At 35.0% G+C, this 17,240-nt stretch overlaps 1 protein-coding gene across 1 annotated transcript; it reads left to right on the top strand.

Annotated features, from left to right (window-relative positions):
* The first annotated feature begins 659 nt into the window (after positions 1-659).
* On the top strand, positions 660-11,571 carry tspan3a (tetraspanin 3a). The gene is made up of 7 exons (XM_073850572.1): positions 660-807; positions 3,809-4,000; positions 5,954-6,028; positions 7,752-7,853; positions 7,951-8,103; positions 8,189-8,272; positions 10,561-11,571. The coding sequence occupies exons 1-7, from the start codon at positions 742-744 to the stop codon at positions 10,651-10,653; spliced, it is 765 nt and encodes a 254-aa protein (XP_073706673.1). The 5' UTR covers positions 660-741; the 3' UTR covers positions 10,654-11,571.
* The last annotated feature ends 5,669 nt before the right edge of the window (positions 11,572-17,240 follow it).

The raw sequence follows: 17,240 nt of genomic DNA, 5'->3' as shown, positions 1-17,240 counted from the left end.
GCATATGTGTGTGTGAACTCAAAATAGATCACACTGCAGTTACTTCTCATTTCAAATCCTGTTTTATATCTGAGTTGTTAATATTCTCTGTGTTGTTTTTCAAGACTTTAAACATTTGTTGTTTATCTCATGAAATAGATGACCTTGAAAACCAGCTGCAGTCTTTAATGAGCTTCAGCCATGTGTTGGGTGTATGCATGCAGGCTTTCCATTGATCTGATTGATTGTGATTATGCAAATTCAGTGATGTAACAGCAGGTGTCAGTAAAGACATTACTTACTTAAATCCCTTTGTGTAACTTGCATGTGAACCAATACTTTCTATATTTATAAGTCGATGTTTTGAATAGTAAGAAAATTTGTCGATCTTTGTAGTTACAAAAGTTAGAAGAATATTTAGTATTTTATTAAGAAAATGTAAGTGGTGCGTCCCGGTGAAAATTGTAACGCTTAATGCTTTGCTAAAGCCAACGCTACTAATAAAGGTCTGATAATAACACAACACCATATAAAGCTTCTGTGTTTGTTATTTCCTACGTTTCCAGTTACAATCCAGACTTTTCGCTGTTTTGTGCCGCTGCCAATAATGAGAGTGCGTCAACTGACCGCTGTGTGGCGCTGTTCTGGGATCAGACTCAAACACAGCAGTGGTGGTATGGCAGCCAGGAAACAGACAGCCATTTTATAATCCGCAGCCAGTCTGTTATATTTGCAATTTAAACGGCTTTATTCCATCTTTTAATGATGGGTCAGTGTGGGATTACGTCGTCTAAAACCGTTCTGGTGTTCCTGAACCTGATATTTTGGGTAAGTTATTGATATTTGACACTGAATTTAGGAGTGCGTCAGTGTTGTCAGATGGACACAGTCAGGTGTCGAGCAGCTGCATTATTACACACACTCCTTTATTTCACTAAAACGTTTAGAAAGCCTGTTAAATGCATGCTTGTTTATATTTGATATGTCGATTGCTTTAGATTGCATTATTTAAAAAAGGCTCGTTGTTGTATATTGCAGCGTTTGTTTACATATTTCTTACGGTGTAAATAATTCCACATTATTGGCTAATAAACATTGACAGTATAAGATTTGTGTTATTTATATGCCTTTTAACCTTTTCTACTTGAATATGCGTGCTTGAATTGGCAAGTCTCCCTCATTGTCTCCTTTAGCCCCAGAGCCGGTTTAACAGTTAGTTGTATTGCTTGACCTGTTAAAACCTATTCCTCCTTAGGAAATTCCTTTTGGAAACTCTTCCTATCTGCTATTAAAGGCAGATCCCTTAAAAAATTTCATATTCGCACAACAGCAAAGAACTCCATTTTAAGAAAAAGATCACAATGGCTTCGCAATAGGATCAAATGTGAAGCGTTTGTAGTTTTTTTTTTTTTGGTTTTCCTACAAATGAAAAAAAAAAAAAACTATGTTGATTTCCTATTAATTGTCCTGTAATATTGTTTTAATACAGTAGATTTCGAGTTTATAATAGTAGCTGCAATAATAAAGGTTTGGTAAAGACTGTTCAATATTCATACAAATAAGAAAAAATAAAAATATGTATTTTCATGTTATTAAGTGGAACTTATGTAATTATAATTTGATTTAGAGATGCATCTAAAATCAATAAAGCATAATTATTTTGATGCCATAGGTGTTATAAAGAGTCAAACTTTTTAATATTAAAAATAAATATCTATAAAAGTAAATATTTGGTTATAGTTAAGATATTTAGGTGAATTTAGACATCACAATGATGTATAGTGCAATATTAAATATTCAACATATGATTAAAATGAACTTTTAGGATCTACAAAATAAAGTCTGCTTGAGTAATATTTAAATATAATAATAACAATAATAATAATCAATAATACTGGCTTTAAACTCTGTGTGTATACACTGTTGTTCAAAAGTTTGGGATCAGTAAGTTTTTTTTTTTTTTTTTGCATTTATTTGATCAAAAATCCAGAAAAAAAAACAGTAATATTGTGAAATATTATTTCAGTGTAAAATAACTTTGTATGAATATATTTTAAAATATAATGTATTCTTGTGATGCTTGATTCTTCTGATTTGTTATCAATGTTGGAAACAGCTAAAGAATATATATATATTTTTGGAACTTGTGACTTTTTTTCAGGATTCTTTGATGAATCAAAAGTAAATATTTTAAAAGCATTTATTTAAAATAGAAATATTTTGTAACAATATAATTCTTTTTAAAGAAATTAATACTTTTATTTAGCAAGGATGTGTTACACTGATAAAAAGTGATCGCAGAGGCTTATATGGTTAGAAAAGATTTCTGTTGTGGAAAAAAAATGCTGTTCTTTTTAAATTTTTATTCATCAAAGAATCCTGAAAAAAGAATCACAGGTTCCAAATAAATATATATTGACCAAATGAGCCTAAGAGACAGTTTAAAAGACATTTAAAAATCTTTCTGATTTTTGAACAGCAGTGTACAGATAAAGGTTTTATGACACCATCCTGTTTTTTTTTTTTTAGGGATCAGACTGCTTTATCAAATCTGCGCTCATAATGTCAAAGCCTGAGAGCTGTGCTTTAGTGATGGGAAGTTCGGATCATTTTACCGACTCGGATCTTTGAGTCTCGTTCAGCAAAATGAACGAATCTTTTTTCGAGTCATTTCGTTCATTTTGCCAAAATATAATTAAAAAGCTACGTTTTACTTCCATAACACATGTATGCTCATATTATATAACGTTGATCACACTACAAACAAGACAAAACTATAAGCTATTAGAAACAAACGATTGATGCATTGTTTACCTGGGTCTTCATGATTAGCTCCCTCACTTCTATCTATCCAGGTTCGAGTCGTTCGTTCATTAACGTTACGTGACAACCCCATATAAGCTTAACTAACGCTGTCTGAGCCGGAAAGAGAATTGATTAGTTCATCTCTCGAGTCTTCGGGTCCGAGTCGTTCGTTCATCACGTGACAACCCCATACGCTTAACCTATGCTGCTGGAGCCGGAAACAGAATTGATTAGTTCATCTCTCGAGTCTTCGGGTCCGAGTCGTTCGTTCATCACGTGACAACCCCATACGCTTAACCTATGCTGCTGGAGCCGGAAACAGAATTGATTAGTTCATCTCTCGAGTCTTCGGGTTCGAGTCGTTCGTTCATCACGTGACAGCCCCAGACGCTTAACCTATGCTGCTGGAGCCGGAAACAGAATTGATTAGTTCATCTCTCGAGTCTTCGGGTTTGAGTCCTTCGTTCATAGTTGCGCAATTGCGCATGCGCGACTGAACGAATCACTCCCCGAGACGACTCGTTCTTCTCGAGTCACATAAAGATTCGTTCAAAATGAACGAATCGTTCAAGAACGACCCATCACTACTGTGCTTTACTGATTCATAGGGGGGTTTATAGACTAAAACCTCATAAAACGATTTTTTCTCAAATGCCTAAAGGTCAATGGATAACCCAGTCCACTTTTTGAGTCCATCATGTTTCCTTATCAAACCATAATTATGCACATTTCTGTGTACTGACCTTGAATTTTGGCTGATGGTTTTCTTGTTGGTCAGCATTCCATATTTTTAGTCGTAAATTGCATTTGAAAGTCAAAGTGACATGATGTTGTGTTTGGTTCCAGTTGCCTTTATCCTGAATTACTAATTCGATTGTCTTTTTGTGAAGATGACTGCATTAAATTAATTCAATAATCCGTTTACGGTCACATATAACTTGTGATGAGATTGACGTAACTCTTGGCATGAAATCGAACCATATCTGCTTTCATATAACTAACCTTCTCTGTCATCTCCTTTTAGGCCGCTGCTGGCATTCTGTGCTATGTTGGAGCCTACGTGTTCATCACGTATGATGACTATGACCATTTCTTTGAAGATGTGTATACCCTGATCCCAGCCGTTGTCATTATCGCAGTTGGCGCGCTGTTGTTCATTATTGGTCTCATTGGATGCTGTGCCACTATTCGAGAGAGCCGCTGCGGTCTTGCCACGGTTAGTGAATTTTTAAGTTTCCAGTTTAAATTAATACTTTTATTCAGCAAGGATGCGTTAAACAGGGTTCGTACAAGGTGCTTTAAGTGCTTGAAGCACTTAAATTTGCACTTAAATTTGACTTTTTGAAATTTAAGGCCTGGAAAACCCTTGAAAATAGCAATATTCTTGAAGAGGTGCTTGAAAAAATATGAAATGTTGATTTTTTTTTTCAATAAGCACATATCTTTTCAAGCTAAATTCACACAATTCAAATTGAATGATTCAAATCAAATGATTCAAATCAAATGATTCACAATACGCGATTTGAAGTCCGGATTTAGATGTGTGAAGTTCCGAATAAAGTTATATGATTTGCGATCCGTGCTCTTAGTCGTGATCCGAAATAATGGTTTGCAAATTATTATTCCGATCGGGACATTGGAGCGCGGATTGCAAATAATTTGATTCAGATTGGGACTTCAAATTGCATATAATTTGATTTAGATTGTAAGAGGTTTGTAAATCATTTTGAGAATTTAATGATTCATATCAAGTCCCGATCTAGATTTGAAGTTAAATGACTTCCGATCTGTGCTACGAGTCGTGGTCTGAAATGATGGTTTGTGAATCATTATTCAGATCAGGACTTCGGATCGCAAATTATTTGATTCAGATCGGGTCTTCAAATTGTGTATCTGAATCATTTGATTTAGATTGGAACAGGTTTGTGAATCATTTTGTGAATTGAATGATTCAAAATAATAGATTTAAGTCAAATGATTTGTGATACGGGATTTTAAGTTTCGAGCTAGACACGCAAAGTTACAATTTAAGTTAAATAATTTGCATTCTGATTCATTATTCAGATCGGAGCTTCAGATTGCGGATCCTAAATTATTTGATTCAGATCAGGATTTCAGAGTACGTATCGCAAATCATTTGGATTAGATCGAAATGGTTTGTGAATCATTTTTACGAAATGAATGATTCAAATCAAATGATTCGCCATACACTATTTGAAGTCCCGATCTACGCGAAGTTCTGATTAAGGTTAAATGATTCGGGCTCTGTGCTCTGAGTCATGATCTGAAATGATGCTTTGTGAATCATTATTCAGATCAGGACTTCGGATTGCTAATCATTTGATTCAGATTGGGTCTTCAAATCGCGTAAATGCGAATCATTTGATTTAAATAAGGTCTTTAAATTGTATATCGTGAATCATTTGATTTAGTTTGGACTAGGTTTGTGAATCACTACATGAATTGAATGACTCAAATCTAATGATTTGCAAAACTTGATTTTAAAGTCCCCATCTAGATACTAGATTCTGAGTCATGATCTGAAATGATGGTTCGTGAATTTGACGTGAATCATTTGATTCAGATTGGGACTTCGGTGTGGGTTCACAAATCATTTTATTCAGATAAGGATTTTGTAGCGGTTTTGTGAATCTTTTAGAAAACATCAAACAATTAAGGCAGTACAGTTATTAAAACAAAACAAAGAAAAAAGAAAGTATACACAGACAAATTCCTTAAGAAAATAACTGTTTTACTAAAGTTAAAGTGTAGTATAGTTTGTAATACTTTAGTAGTAATACTAATTATTTTTTGCCATATTTTTATTTATGTATATTTTTTTTAGAATTTAAAACAGAAGATAATGTTTGATAACTGAGATCTCTGATTGAAGTCCTTTAAAAAAGTAGTGCTAGAATAGTCCTTGAAAGTTATGGCATTTCATTTTACAGTATCTGTACAAACCCTGATTAAATGAATCAAAAGTAACAGCAAAGACGTTCATAATGTTACAAAAGATTATATTGGAAAAAAGTATCATGGGTGCCACAAGAATGTTAAGCAGCACAATTGTTTTGAACATTGATAAACAAGTTGAAATGCATACTTTATCTTTGTTTATATATGTTGCTCTGCTAAAACCACATTTCCTTGCATCTCTCTTTTGCAGTTTGTCATCATTCTTATGCTGGTATTTGTGACTGAGGTGGTTGTAGTGGTTCTTGGCTATATTTACAGAGCAAAGGTGAGTCCTGCATTGAAAGGAAGTCAATATTTATAGACATAGGAGTGCCTGCATCTCTTTTGTTTTTATATGAAAGCTCTTCTCACTTTGTGAGCGCTTTTAGTTGTGTGCAAAGGTGAACAAGGCAATGTAATACCTGCCTTGTATTGTACTGCGCTGTTGCTGTATAGACTACAAAAATGTGCCTCCTCCTACATAAAGAATGGATTCACTGAAAGGTGGATGCTAGGTTTAGAAAGTAATAGAGGCCAAGATGAATAAAAGTGCCCCTCAAAATTCAAAACATCACCCAAAATTGTACTCAGTCCCATGTCTTAAAGGAGTAGTTCACTTTCAGAACAAAAATTTACAGATAATGTACTCACCCCCTTGTCATCTAAGATGTTCATGTCTTTCCTTCTTCAGTCGTAAGGAAATTATTTTTTTTGAGGAAACCATTTCAGGATTTCTCTCCATATAATGGACTTCTATGGTGCCCCCGAGTTTGAACTTCCAAAATGCAGCTTCAAAGAGCTCTAAACGATCACAGCCGAGGAAAGAAGGGTCTTATCTAGCGAAATGATTGGTTATTTTCTAAAAAAATTACAATTTATATACCTTTTAACCTCAAATGCCTGTTTTGTCTAACTCTGTGTAGAGATTAAAAAGTATATAAATTGTAAATGTTTTTTAGAAAATTACTGATCATTTTGCTAGATAAGACCCTTCTTCCTCGGCTGGGATCATTTAGAGCCCTTTGAAACTGCATTTTGGAAGTTCAAACTTGGGGCCACCATAGAAGTCCATTATATGGAGAGAAATCCTGAAATCTTTTCCTCAAAAAACATGATTTCTTTATGACTGAAGAAAGAAGGACATGAGCATCTTGGATGACAAAGGGTGAGTACATTATCTGTACATTTTTGTTCTGAAAGTGAACTACTCCTTTAAGATGTTTGTTTCTTTCTTTCGTCAGTCTCAAAGAAGTTAATTTTTTTGAGAAAAAACATTCCAGGATTTTTCTCCTTATAGTGGACTTTCAATAGTGGCCAATGGGTTGAAGCTCCAAATTGCAGATTCAATGCAGCTTCAAAGGGCTCTACACGATCCAAGCTGAGGAATAAGGGTCTTATCTAGTGAAACGAATGGTCATTCTCTTAAAAAAAATAAAATAAATAAATAAAAATGTATATACTTTTTTTTTTAAACCACAAATGCTTGTCATGCATTACATAGTCACGTAGGAAAGGTTATGCGTGAGGTAGGCTGAAGTACTGACCCAAGAAAGTCACACCTTTTACAAAAAAGATCAAACAATGATGTTGTACAATTTTGAACTAAAGTACACAGAAAAAGATCTAACCATGCGTGACCTTTCCAACATAATTACGTAATGCATGAAGTCATTGACGTGCTTCACAGAGCTAGTGTAAGATGAGCATTTGTGGTTAAGAAGTATATACATTTTTAGAAAAGTATTTTTTTTTTTTTAGAAAATGACAGATCGTTTTGCTAGATGAGATCCTTATTCCTCGGCTGGGATCATGTAGAGCCCTTTAAAGCTGCATTGAAACTGCAATTCGGACATTCAACCCTTTGGCTCCTATTGAAGTCCACTATATGGAGAAAAATCCTGAAATGTTCTCCTCAAAAACCTTTGATAAGGGGTCAAATAAATTATCAGGAAATTTTTATTCCAGGATTAATCTAGTCCTTAATTTGTGTCACTGGTGAATGTTTCTAGGTGGAAGACCAGGTCAATCATTCCATCCAGAAGGTCTATGATGAATACAACGGCACCAACACGGATGCTCCCAGCCGTGCTATTGACTACGTGCAGAGACAGGTAAGACTGCTTAATGAGAACAGAATGTTCTGTTATTGTATTGTTAATAAATCAATTCCCAACTCTAATAAAATCACCATAATGTCACAACATGAAGCTCCATTGCTGCGGCATCACCAACTACTCAGACTGGAAGAACACGCGCTGGTTTAAGGAATCTAGGAACAACAGTGTACCAGTGAGCTGCTGCAAACCCAACGTGCACAACTGCACCGGCTCGCTGTCCCGTCCCGGAGACCTCTACCCTGAGGTGAGACAAGGTTGAGATGTTTTAGTAGCTGATGAAGCAAAGAAATGCTGCATGTGATGTTAATGTATTTGATAAATCATCTTAGGGATGTGAAGCCCTGGTTGTGAAGAAGCTGAAAGAGATTATGATGTACGTCATCTGGGCCGCTCTGACGTTTGCTGCAATTCAGGTATGCCCTTCACATTTTTTATCTTATCTTCTTAATATGCTAAATTCTCAAGGGTACATTATGTATATATATATGTATAGATATATATTGTCTAAGGGGTTTGGCTGACAAAAAAGGTTTGGGAACCCCTGGTGAAGACTATGAATTAACAGTGCAAGGCTTGTATAGCAGCTTCAGTGTGTCTCTTTTGTCCCCGTCAGACAGAGCTCTGACTAAAGCACTTGGGCAGCGTCAGTGTGTGCTTTTGTTGCCCTGTAGCTGCTGAATCATAGACTTTGACATTCATACTGTTCCAAATACCTTCTGGGGCATAAAGGCAAATAAGACCGCATCTTGGCAACCCCAGCACATGCCCGTGACTTACACATGGTGACTGACTCAGTCTGCCTGAATTAACAAGCAAAAACCAGGGCAGTAGGTTAGGTTGTTATTGGCAAACTTGCATAAATTAGACCAGATGTTTTTCCCTTTCATTTTTTTTTTGGTTTGAATTTACAGATTCAGTTTGTCGATGCCAACATGAAGAAGTTCACCTTCTTTATTTGTAGGCTGTTTTCACAAAGGCAGTTTGACATTATAGCTATTTTATGTTCTGCTAACATTTGTATTTCCTGCCACAGTCCACTTTTTTTTTTTTTAAACATCTGTTGAAGATATTGAAATAGAGCGGCAATGTGGCACTTTTAGTAATTAGACATTATGCTTTTTTTGTGTTTTTGTGAAAAGGCCTCATCTATTTAATTAAATATACATTAAAAAAGTAATGTTGTGAAATGTTATTATTTTTATATTTTAAATGTAATTTATTCCTGTGATAGCAAATCTGAATTTTCAGCATCATTACTCCAGTCTTTTAGTGTCACTTTGTTCTTCAGAAATCATTCTATTATGCTGATTTCATGCTTGAAAATTTTTTATTTATTATTATTATTATTATTATCAATGTTGAAAACAGTTGTGATTCTTAATATTTTTGTGGAAACCATAATAGTTATTTCAGGATTCTTTGATTTAATAGAAAGTTTAGAAAACAGCATTTATTTAAAAATATATATATATTTTATAACATTACAAAAGTCTTTACTGTCAAATTTGAGAAATTTAATGCATTATTGCTCATTAAAAGTTTTTTTTTGTTAAAGAAACTTTAGAAAGGTTGTGCATGTTTATGTAATTCTTCCTACGATCTAAAAAATACTAATAATTTAACTACACTATTCAATATGATCTTTATCTATCTTTATTTTTCATCCTATTTTTAGTAATGTTATGCCTAAAATCACTTTTTTTAAGTGATTTAAAAAATATTTCTACTTTATTTAAACAAAAATAATATATAATTTTAATGTCAACTATTTATCATTATGATAACCCAGAATTATTTGGTAATAATAATTATTATATAATTATAGTTATATTAATTATCATTTTAATAGTAATATCTGTGCATTCTTTAAAGTATTATTATCATTTTTTTTAAATCATTTTATGCTTGCACTACCAGTCAAAAGTTTTTGAACAGTAAGATTTAGAAATATTTTTACTATTGAAAAAAAAATTGTTTTCTATTTGAATATATTTTAAAATGTAATTTTATTCCTGTGATTTCAAAGCTGAGTTTTCAGCATCATTCCATCAGAAATCATTTATGATGTTGAAAACAGCTAAGTAGAACTTTTTCAGGTTTCTTTGATGAATAGAAAGTTAAGAAGAACAGCATTTATCTGAATAGAAATCTTTTATAACATTATATAAATGTCTTTATCATCACTTTTGATCAATTTAAAGCATCCTTGTTAAATAAAAGTATTAGTTTAATTTCTTTCCCTAAATAAATAAATAAATAAATAAAAAATACTGACTTCAAGCCTTGGAATGGTTTTAAATATTGTGTTTAATATAAGTGTTTCTTGATCAGCAAATCAGCATATTATAATGATTTCTGAAGGATCATGTGACACTGAAGACTGGAGTAGTGATGCTGAAAATGTAGATTTGATCACAGGAATAAATTACATTTTAAAATATATTCAAATAGAAAACAGTTATTTTAAATAGTAAAAATATTTCAACATTTTTGCTGTACGTTGGATCAAATAAATATAGGCCTGGTGAGCAGAAAAGGCTTCTTTAAAAAACATTACCATTACTGTTCAGAAACTTTTGACTGGTAGTGTATACGAATCTGACTGAAGGCAGATATTGACTCTTAATGCAAGGTTTCTGCAGATGTTTCTCATCTCATACCTGTGAGGTTTAAATGAAGTCAAACTCTGTCTTTCCTCCAGATGTTGGGAATGCTGTGCGCTTGTGTGGTGCTGTGTCGCAGAAGCCGAGACCCGGCCTACGAGCTCCTCATCACCGGAGGGACGTATGCATGAAAAAAACCTAGCAGACAGACTCTCTTTTCATGCACACACAAACACACACACTGGGCTCAGGGTTCTGTCGGTGTGAGGTGGCACACTGGATATGCCCTAATTTATCTCTCTTTCTACACACCTTACACAGGGTTTGCTCACACATTGCACTGGTGATGGGTGAAACAAAGCGCATACTATTTATTTACACAGTATCCCTCACGGAAAGCGACTGCGTTTTAATTTAAACCTTTGTTTTTTTCTTAAAGGCGTCGGGCCAGACTGCAAAATGGCGAACAGCCAGTTTTTAATCCCGTTGAAAAGACTTTAAAACTTTTTTCTTCCTGGTCTCTATTATATGGAGTGGAAGATGCAGTTATTGTATGGAATAATATGTGGAATGTATGCTTTCCTCATTTGTTAGTTTGCACTATGTGTACGGTTTAGTTATTATATTACAAATACCAAGATGGTAAATGGTCAGGATGGGGAACTGCTTGGATGCAAGAGGATCCACTCGTGGTACCGTTGTCTCAGATGTCACCCATCACCAGTCCGCTGCACAGGGACAGTGGCAGTGTGAGAGACACGTCTGGATTGACCACACATGACTGCTTGGCAGTGTGGGTCCAATCATACAGCTAAATATTCAAAATGGGTTCACATCGGTTTATATGTAAAGTGTAAAGAGGTTTGGGGGATGCTCTAGATGCACTACCTACCATTTACTGAACTCTTATCTTCTTTTCCTCCTTTATCCATTGCTTACAGTGTGAACATTACTAGTCTAGTAATATTTAGAGTTTAAAGTTAGTTTGGATTACATAGATATGTCGAACAGGGTCAACAGTGTATTATTTTGAATGAATGTACATGGGGAGGAAAAATGGTGAAATAAGCTTGTAATTTCCAACTTAAAATAAATGTTTCATAAGTTCACACCTGTGTTGTGTTTCATTTTATTGACATTAATATTTTCTGGCTTGTATGTCATGGCTGCAGAATTAAAAATGACATTATGCAGGTCAAATAAATCTCAGTAAGTTTTGTGTTTTGTTACTTTTGATATGAAACGAAGTCTCAGATTTCTGAACGCAAACAATACCACTGAACCAAACGAAATATTACTTGCATACTTTGATTATTGCTGCTGAAAATGGTCAATTATTGTCATGTTTTGGGCTGTACTTATCGGTCGGACTGGGAAAAACATTTGGAGTACTACAGATGGCAAAAGGTTATAACAAATCAAGGAGAATAGTTCAAAACAACTGACTGAGGAACAAAAGGCGTTTGTGGTTGGCCAAACTGAACCAGGATTTCCAGGGCAAGAATTTTGACAACATTCGTGTTTGTTTTCTATCCATTTCCGGTCAGGTAGGTGAAATATTAGGCTAATATCTTAATTAATACTGCTTGTACGTATCTTTACACCTATTAGCTTTTCAAAATATTGCAACCTTTTCCTAAATACTAAGTCCTTCTCTATATGATTAAGCAGCTTCCACATGTTTTTTCTGTGGTTTAGACTGCATAAATGAGCAGAACAAGGTATTCAGTAGTACATTAAAGGTCCCATATTGTCAAAATCGAAATTTCCTGGCTTTTTTCATGATAACTGAGGTCTAGGGGCTATGTAACTACCATATGAGTTTCAAAACAGTCAATCCACAGTAAACTTACTGCACACAGCCTGCTTAAAGTAGCTGTTCATTTTCACAAGATGCTGTGACTTCCGTAACGATGTGACGTCCGATCTACTCAGTCACCGCCTTCAGTCACCAACCACCGTCCCACCCTCCTTTTGTCAAACCCCCAGACAAAATCGTGTCCATAACATTGCTAAGCAACAACACGAAAACAAGTCGAGAAAACCCTGTTCAGTCGATAGATGTCGAAACTACATCATTGCACAGGCTTCAGAACAACGTTAATATAAGAGACCAGAGGCACGTCCACTTCAGCCTCTTTCACACAGCGATTCCGGTAAATACACGGATAATGTGTCCCATGATTTGTTCCGGAGTTGTTTGATTTGGTTCATTCACAGTTGTTTTCCGGAATCTGTGCATGCTTTACACACAACCCATAAAGACATGATGTTTGGATGTGAGATGTAATGCTACGCGTACATTTAACTGAAACTAACCTGAATAAACTGTGCTTCAGCGCTGATAGTGAGGAGCTGGCTCTGCCCGATCGCCGCTTCATTCCACTTTGCACGTATTTTTTTGTCTTGAAGAGTCGCAAGGTAACGTGCATCATCACTACAAAACTGCCTTTATGGTTCTGGCTTTTGTTCACACAGCGCTCGTTCCCGTAATTTTCCAGAATCAGCGCGCACTGTGAAAGGGGCTTTACTAAAGCAACAGTTAGTTATGTAGCTTACTGCATTCGGTGTTTGAAAAAGAAAAAACATTAATGATCATTCTGAAATATCCTGTTGAGTATCAGCAGGCTAGGCTCTGGCTCTCTCTATGGCTCTGGGCTCGGCTAAAGCATACATGACCGTAGTTACCTGTGGTTGGCCTGGCTGTGCGTCACTCAGAAAACAACAGGCCAATCAGAAGAGAGGCTCATGAATATTAATTAGATGGGCCAAAATCGACCTGTTTTTGAAAGAGCTCCTAAAAAAGCTGTTGTAAAAATATATTGAGATGGATTTTGGCACTTATACCGCAAATATATATTCTTAAGGACATCAACAACTAAAATAAACCTCCAGAAATGTGTACAATATGGGACCTTTAACTGTGCAATCCACGCCGTTGTTAATTTGGACACACATCCGGGTAACTGACCAAATAGTGACATAAGTGCAAACCCTCTTTAGAGCCTCTGTTTAAGAGAAGCGCTGTAATACCAGTTTCAGCACAAAATAAACATCCAAAGGTATGTTAAAAGAGAGTACAACTTGCCTAAATCTGTATCCTGTCCCATGTAATCACGCAGTTAGTGTTTTAACCTATAAGACGGCTTGTAAACAATGGCACCTAAAGTCACATTGATTTACCTCAGAAGAAAAATATATTCAGCAACCATAAACTTGTTAGTCAGCTCGAAAATGAATAACGCCTTTGAAAAACACGATATTGCCCCAGTCAAACAGGCCCACGGTTTTGTTCCGATCAGTCTGCGTTAAAGGGATAATTCACCCAAAAATTAAAATTTGATGTTTATCTGCTTACCCCCAGGGCATCCAAGATGTAGGTGACTTTGCTTCTTAAGTAGAACACATTTTTAAGTTTTTTAACTCAATCCGTTGCAGTCTGTTAGTCATATAATGGCAGTGAATGGGCACCAAACTTTTGACTTTCTGCACTGGTTTGGTTCCGATCAGGCGAAAAAAACTAGGACTAGTTCGCAAAAGTAGGTTTTGCAAAAATTGCAAAATACTTGAAAATTTCATTGAAATTCATTTAATTGAAACTGACTGACGGTTTAGGAGTTATGGATGATTTCATACTTTTGATCGCTGTAGCTCCGATTGAGGCGAGACTTGGTGGCTTTGTAGACCATGGACATGTAGTGTACTACCATCCCTCCAAGTTTCAAGTCTCAACGACTTACGGTTTGGTCTGCACGATCAGTTTTAGGTGGAGATCATTGATCCGTGACCATTCCAACAATTATTAACAGGGTTTCAATGCTATGCTAAAAAAATATTTTACGGACTGGACTGCTGTGGACTGTAGGCCAATGATAGGCCTTTGTTCTAATGTTGTAAGTTTTTGTAACATTATAAATGTCTTTACAGTCACTTTTAATCAATGTAATGCGTCTCAAGTGCTTTTGAACAACCATAATACCTTCTGATTTTCTACTGACTACAACAGTCATCTTTTCTCATTTTAGAAACCAGTGGCTCTCTAGTCATTTTGGAGCACAACTATATCATTCATGACTCAATGAGCAATTCCATAGTGCACAAGGCACTCCGAACACATCACGGGTGTTCAAAGATGCCTTGTCTGGGGTCTTTCTTTAGTCAGGCGGCCTAAACACTTGATAGCATTGAACAGGGTCAAAGTTCAGTCCTTTCCCAGGGAGGGGGATGTGTGTACCATCTGCTTGCTGTGTTGGTCATGCTAAGTAACATACCATCACATTATCTAGAGGGGGAAGTTGGATCGCTGTGTTCTTGGATCCCTCAATAACAGCACAACATCTGCTAATAGCAGGTTATTAATAGTAGAAAGTTGAAATGCAATTATTGGGGCTGTCATGTGGGTTTGCCCTCTGTCATTATACTTGGTATAAGTGAACAGGACCTGACAGTGTCTGTGCTGTAATAGGATCTGTGCTAAAGAGTAATGTGAAACCTTTTAACAAGATAGCTGATAAAGAATTAGCATGGTGTTGGTTTACTGACTGATTTACCTACTGAAATAAAAGCTTGTAAGGACAGTACTATGATTACTATATTACCAACTTGTAATTGCAACTTATTGATTCTGAATTTATATCTTGCAGTACTACTGTAAACTATAAAATGCAAGTTATATAGTCAGAATTGTGAGATATAAAGTCAGTCATTGTGAGTTATGAACTTGCAATTGCGAGTTATGAAATCAGTGAGATATGAACTTGCAATTGCAAGAAATAAAGTCAGAATTGCAAGATATAAATTCAGACTATTTTCTCAGAACTGCGTGTTTGTATCTCGCAGTTCAGACATTTTTCTTGCAATTGCAAGTTTACATCTCGCAATTCAGATTTTTGCTGTCAGAATTGCGAGTTTATATCATGCAAGTTAATCGCAAGTTTATATCGCAATTCTGGGAAAAAATTAAAATTGCGAGAAATAAAGTCAGAATTGCAAGATATAAACTCACAATTCCTGCTTTTTTCTCAGAACTGCTTTAATATCTCGTAATTCTCACAACTGCAAGTTTACATCTCGCAATTCTGAGACATTTTTTCTCAGAATTGCAAGTTTCTCAGAACTGTGAAATATAAACATGCAATTTTGAGTTATAAAGTCCGAATTGCGAGATATAAAGTCAGAATTATATTATATAAGATATAAACTCGCGATTCAGACTTTTTTCTCGCAATTGCAAGTTTACATCTCGAAATTCTGACTTTAGGCCTGTTACTCGCAATTGCGAGTTTATATCACACAGTTCTGAGAAAAAAAGTTATAAACAGTTTCTTGCAATTCGGACTTTATTTCTCAGAAAATAACATTTACATCTCACAACTGTAAATTTTTTCTCACAATTGTGAGTTCACAGAATTGCGAGTTTACAGAATTGCAAGTTGATATCTCGCAATTCTGACTTTAATACTTGCAAATTTACATCTAGCAATTCAGAGAAAAAGTCAGAATTGCGAGATATAAATTTGATATCTCTTGTTTACATCTCGCACTTCTGACTTTTTTCTTAGAATTGCGTGTTTCTCGCATTTCAGAATTTTTATATTTCGCAATTCTGACTTTTTTCTCAGAAGTGAGTTTATATCTCGCAATCGTGACTTTTGTCGCAGAATTACACGTTTATACCTCACAATTCTTACTTTATAACTTGCACAATTCGGAGAAAAAAAGTCCGAATTGCGAGATATTTTATATCTCTCGTTTACATCTCACACTTTGACTTTTTTCTCAGAACTGCGTTTTTCTCGCAATTCTGACTTTTTTCTCAGAATTGCAATTTGATATCTCGCAATTCTGACTTTATTACTTGTGATTGCAAATTTATATCTTGCAATTTGGAGAAAAAAAGTCAGAACTGCAAGATATAAATTTTATATATATTTCTCGTTTATATCTCGCAATTCTGACTTTATTACTTGTGATTGCAAATTTATATCTTGCAATTTGGAGAAAAAAAGTCAGAACTGCAAGATATAAATTTTATATATATTTCTCGTTTATATCTCGCAATTCTGACTTTTTTTCTCAGAAGTGAGTTTATATCTCGCAGTTGTGACTTTACTCTCAGAATTACATGTTTATACCTCACAATTCTCACTCTAATTTGGAGAAAAAAAGTCAGAATTGCGAGATATAAATTTGATATCTCTCATTTACATCTTGCACTTCTGACTTTTTTGTCAGAACTGCATTTTTTAGCAATTCTGACTTTTTCTCAGAACTGCGTTATCTCAGTTCTTTTTTTTATCAGAATTACAAGTTTATATCTCATAATTCAAAGAAGAAAAGTCAGAATTGCGAGATATAAATTTGATGTCTCTCATTAACATCTCGCAATTTTGACTTTTTTCATCTGCGTTTTTCTAGCCATTCTGAATGTTTTCTCAGAACTGCGTTGTCTCGCAATTCTGACTTTTTTCTCAGAAGTGAGTTTATATCTCGCAGTCGTGACTTTTCTCTCAGAATTACATGTTTATACCTCACAATTCTTACTTTACAGCTCGCAATTACGAGTTTATATCTAATTCGGAGAAAAAAAGTTACAATTGCGAGATATAAATTTGATATCTCTTGTTTACATCTTGCACTTCTGACTTTTTCTCAGAACTGTGTGAGTTTATATCTTGTTTTTCTCGCAATTCTGACTTTTTCTTAGAACCGTGTTATCTTGTAATTCTTTTTTCTCAGAATTGAGTTTATATCGCACAATCGGGACTTTTCTCTCAGA

The sequence above is a fragment of the Garra rufa genome, chromosome 11 (assembly GCF_049309525.1).
Source record: "Garra rufa chromosome 11, GarRuf1.0, whole genome shotgun sequence".
NCBI lineage: Eukaryota > Metazoa > Chordata > Actinopteri > Cypriniformes > Cyprinidae > Garra > Garra rufa.
The sequence above is the reverse complement of the archived record's forward strand: the minus strand, read 5'-3'. Positions and strand labels throughout refer to the sequence as shown.

Coding starts and splice junctions, on each gene's coding strand:
- tspan3a (XM_073850572.1), top strand. CDS start 742: ATGATGGGTCAGTGTGGGATTACGTCGTCTAAAACCGTTCTGGTGTTC. Junction 808..3,808: donor TCCTGAACCTGATATTTTGG/GTAAGTTATTGA, acceptor ATCTCCTTTTAG/GCCGCTGCTGGCATTCTGTG. Junction 8,273..10,560: donor TGACGTTTGCTGCAATTCAG/GTATGCCCTTCA, acceptor TCTTTCCTCCAG/ATGTTGGGAATGCTGTGCGC.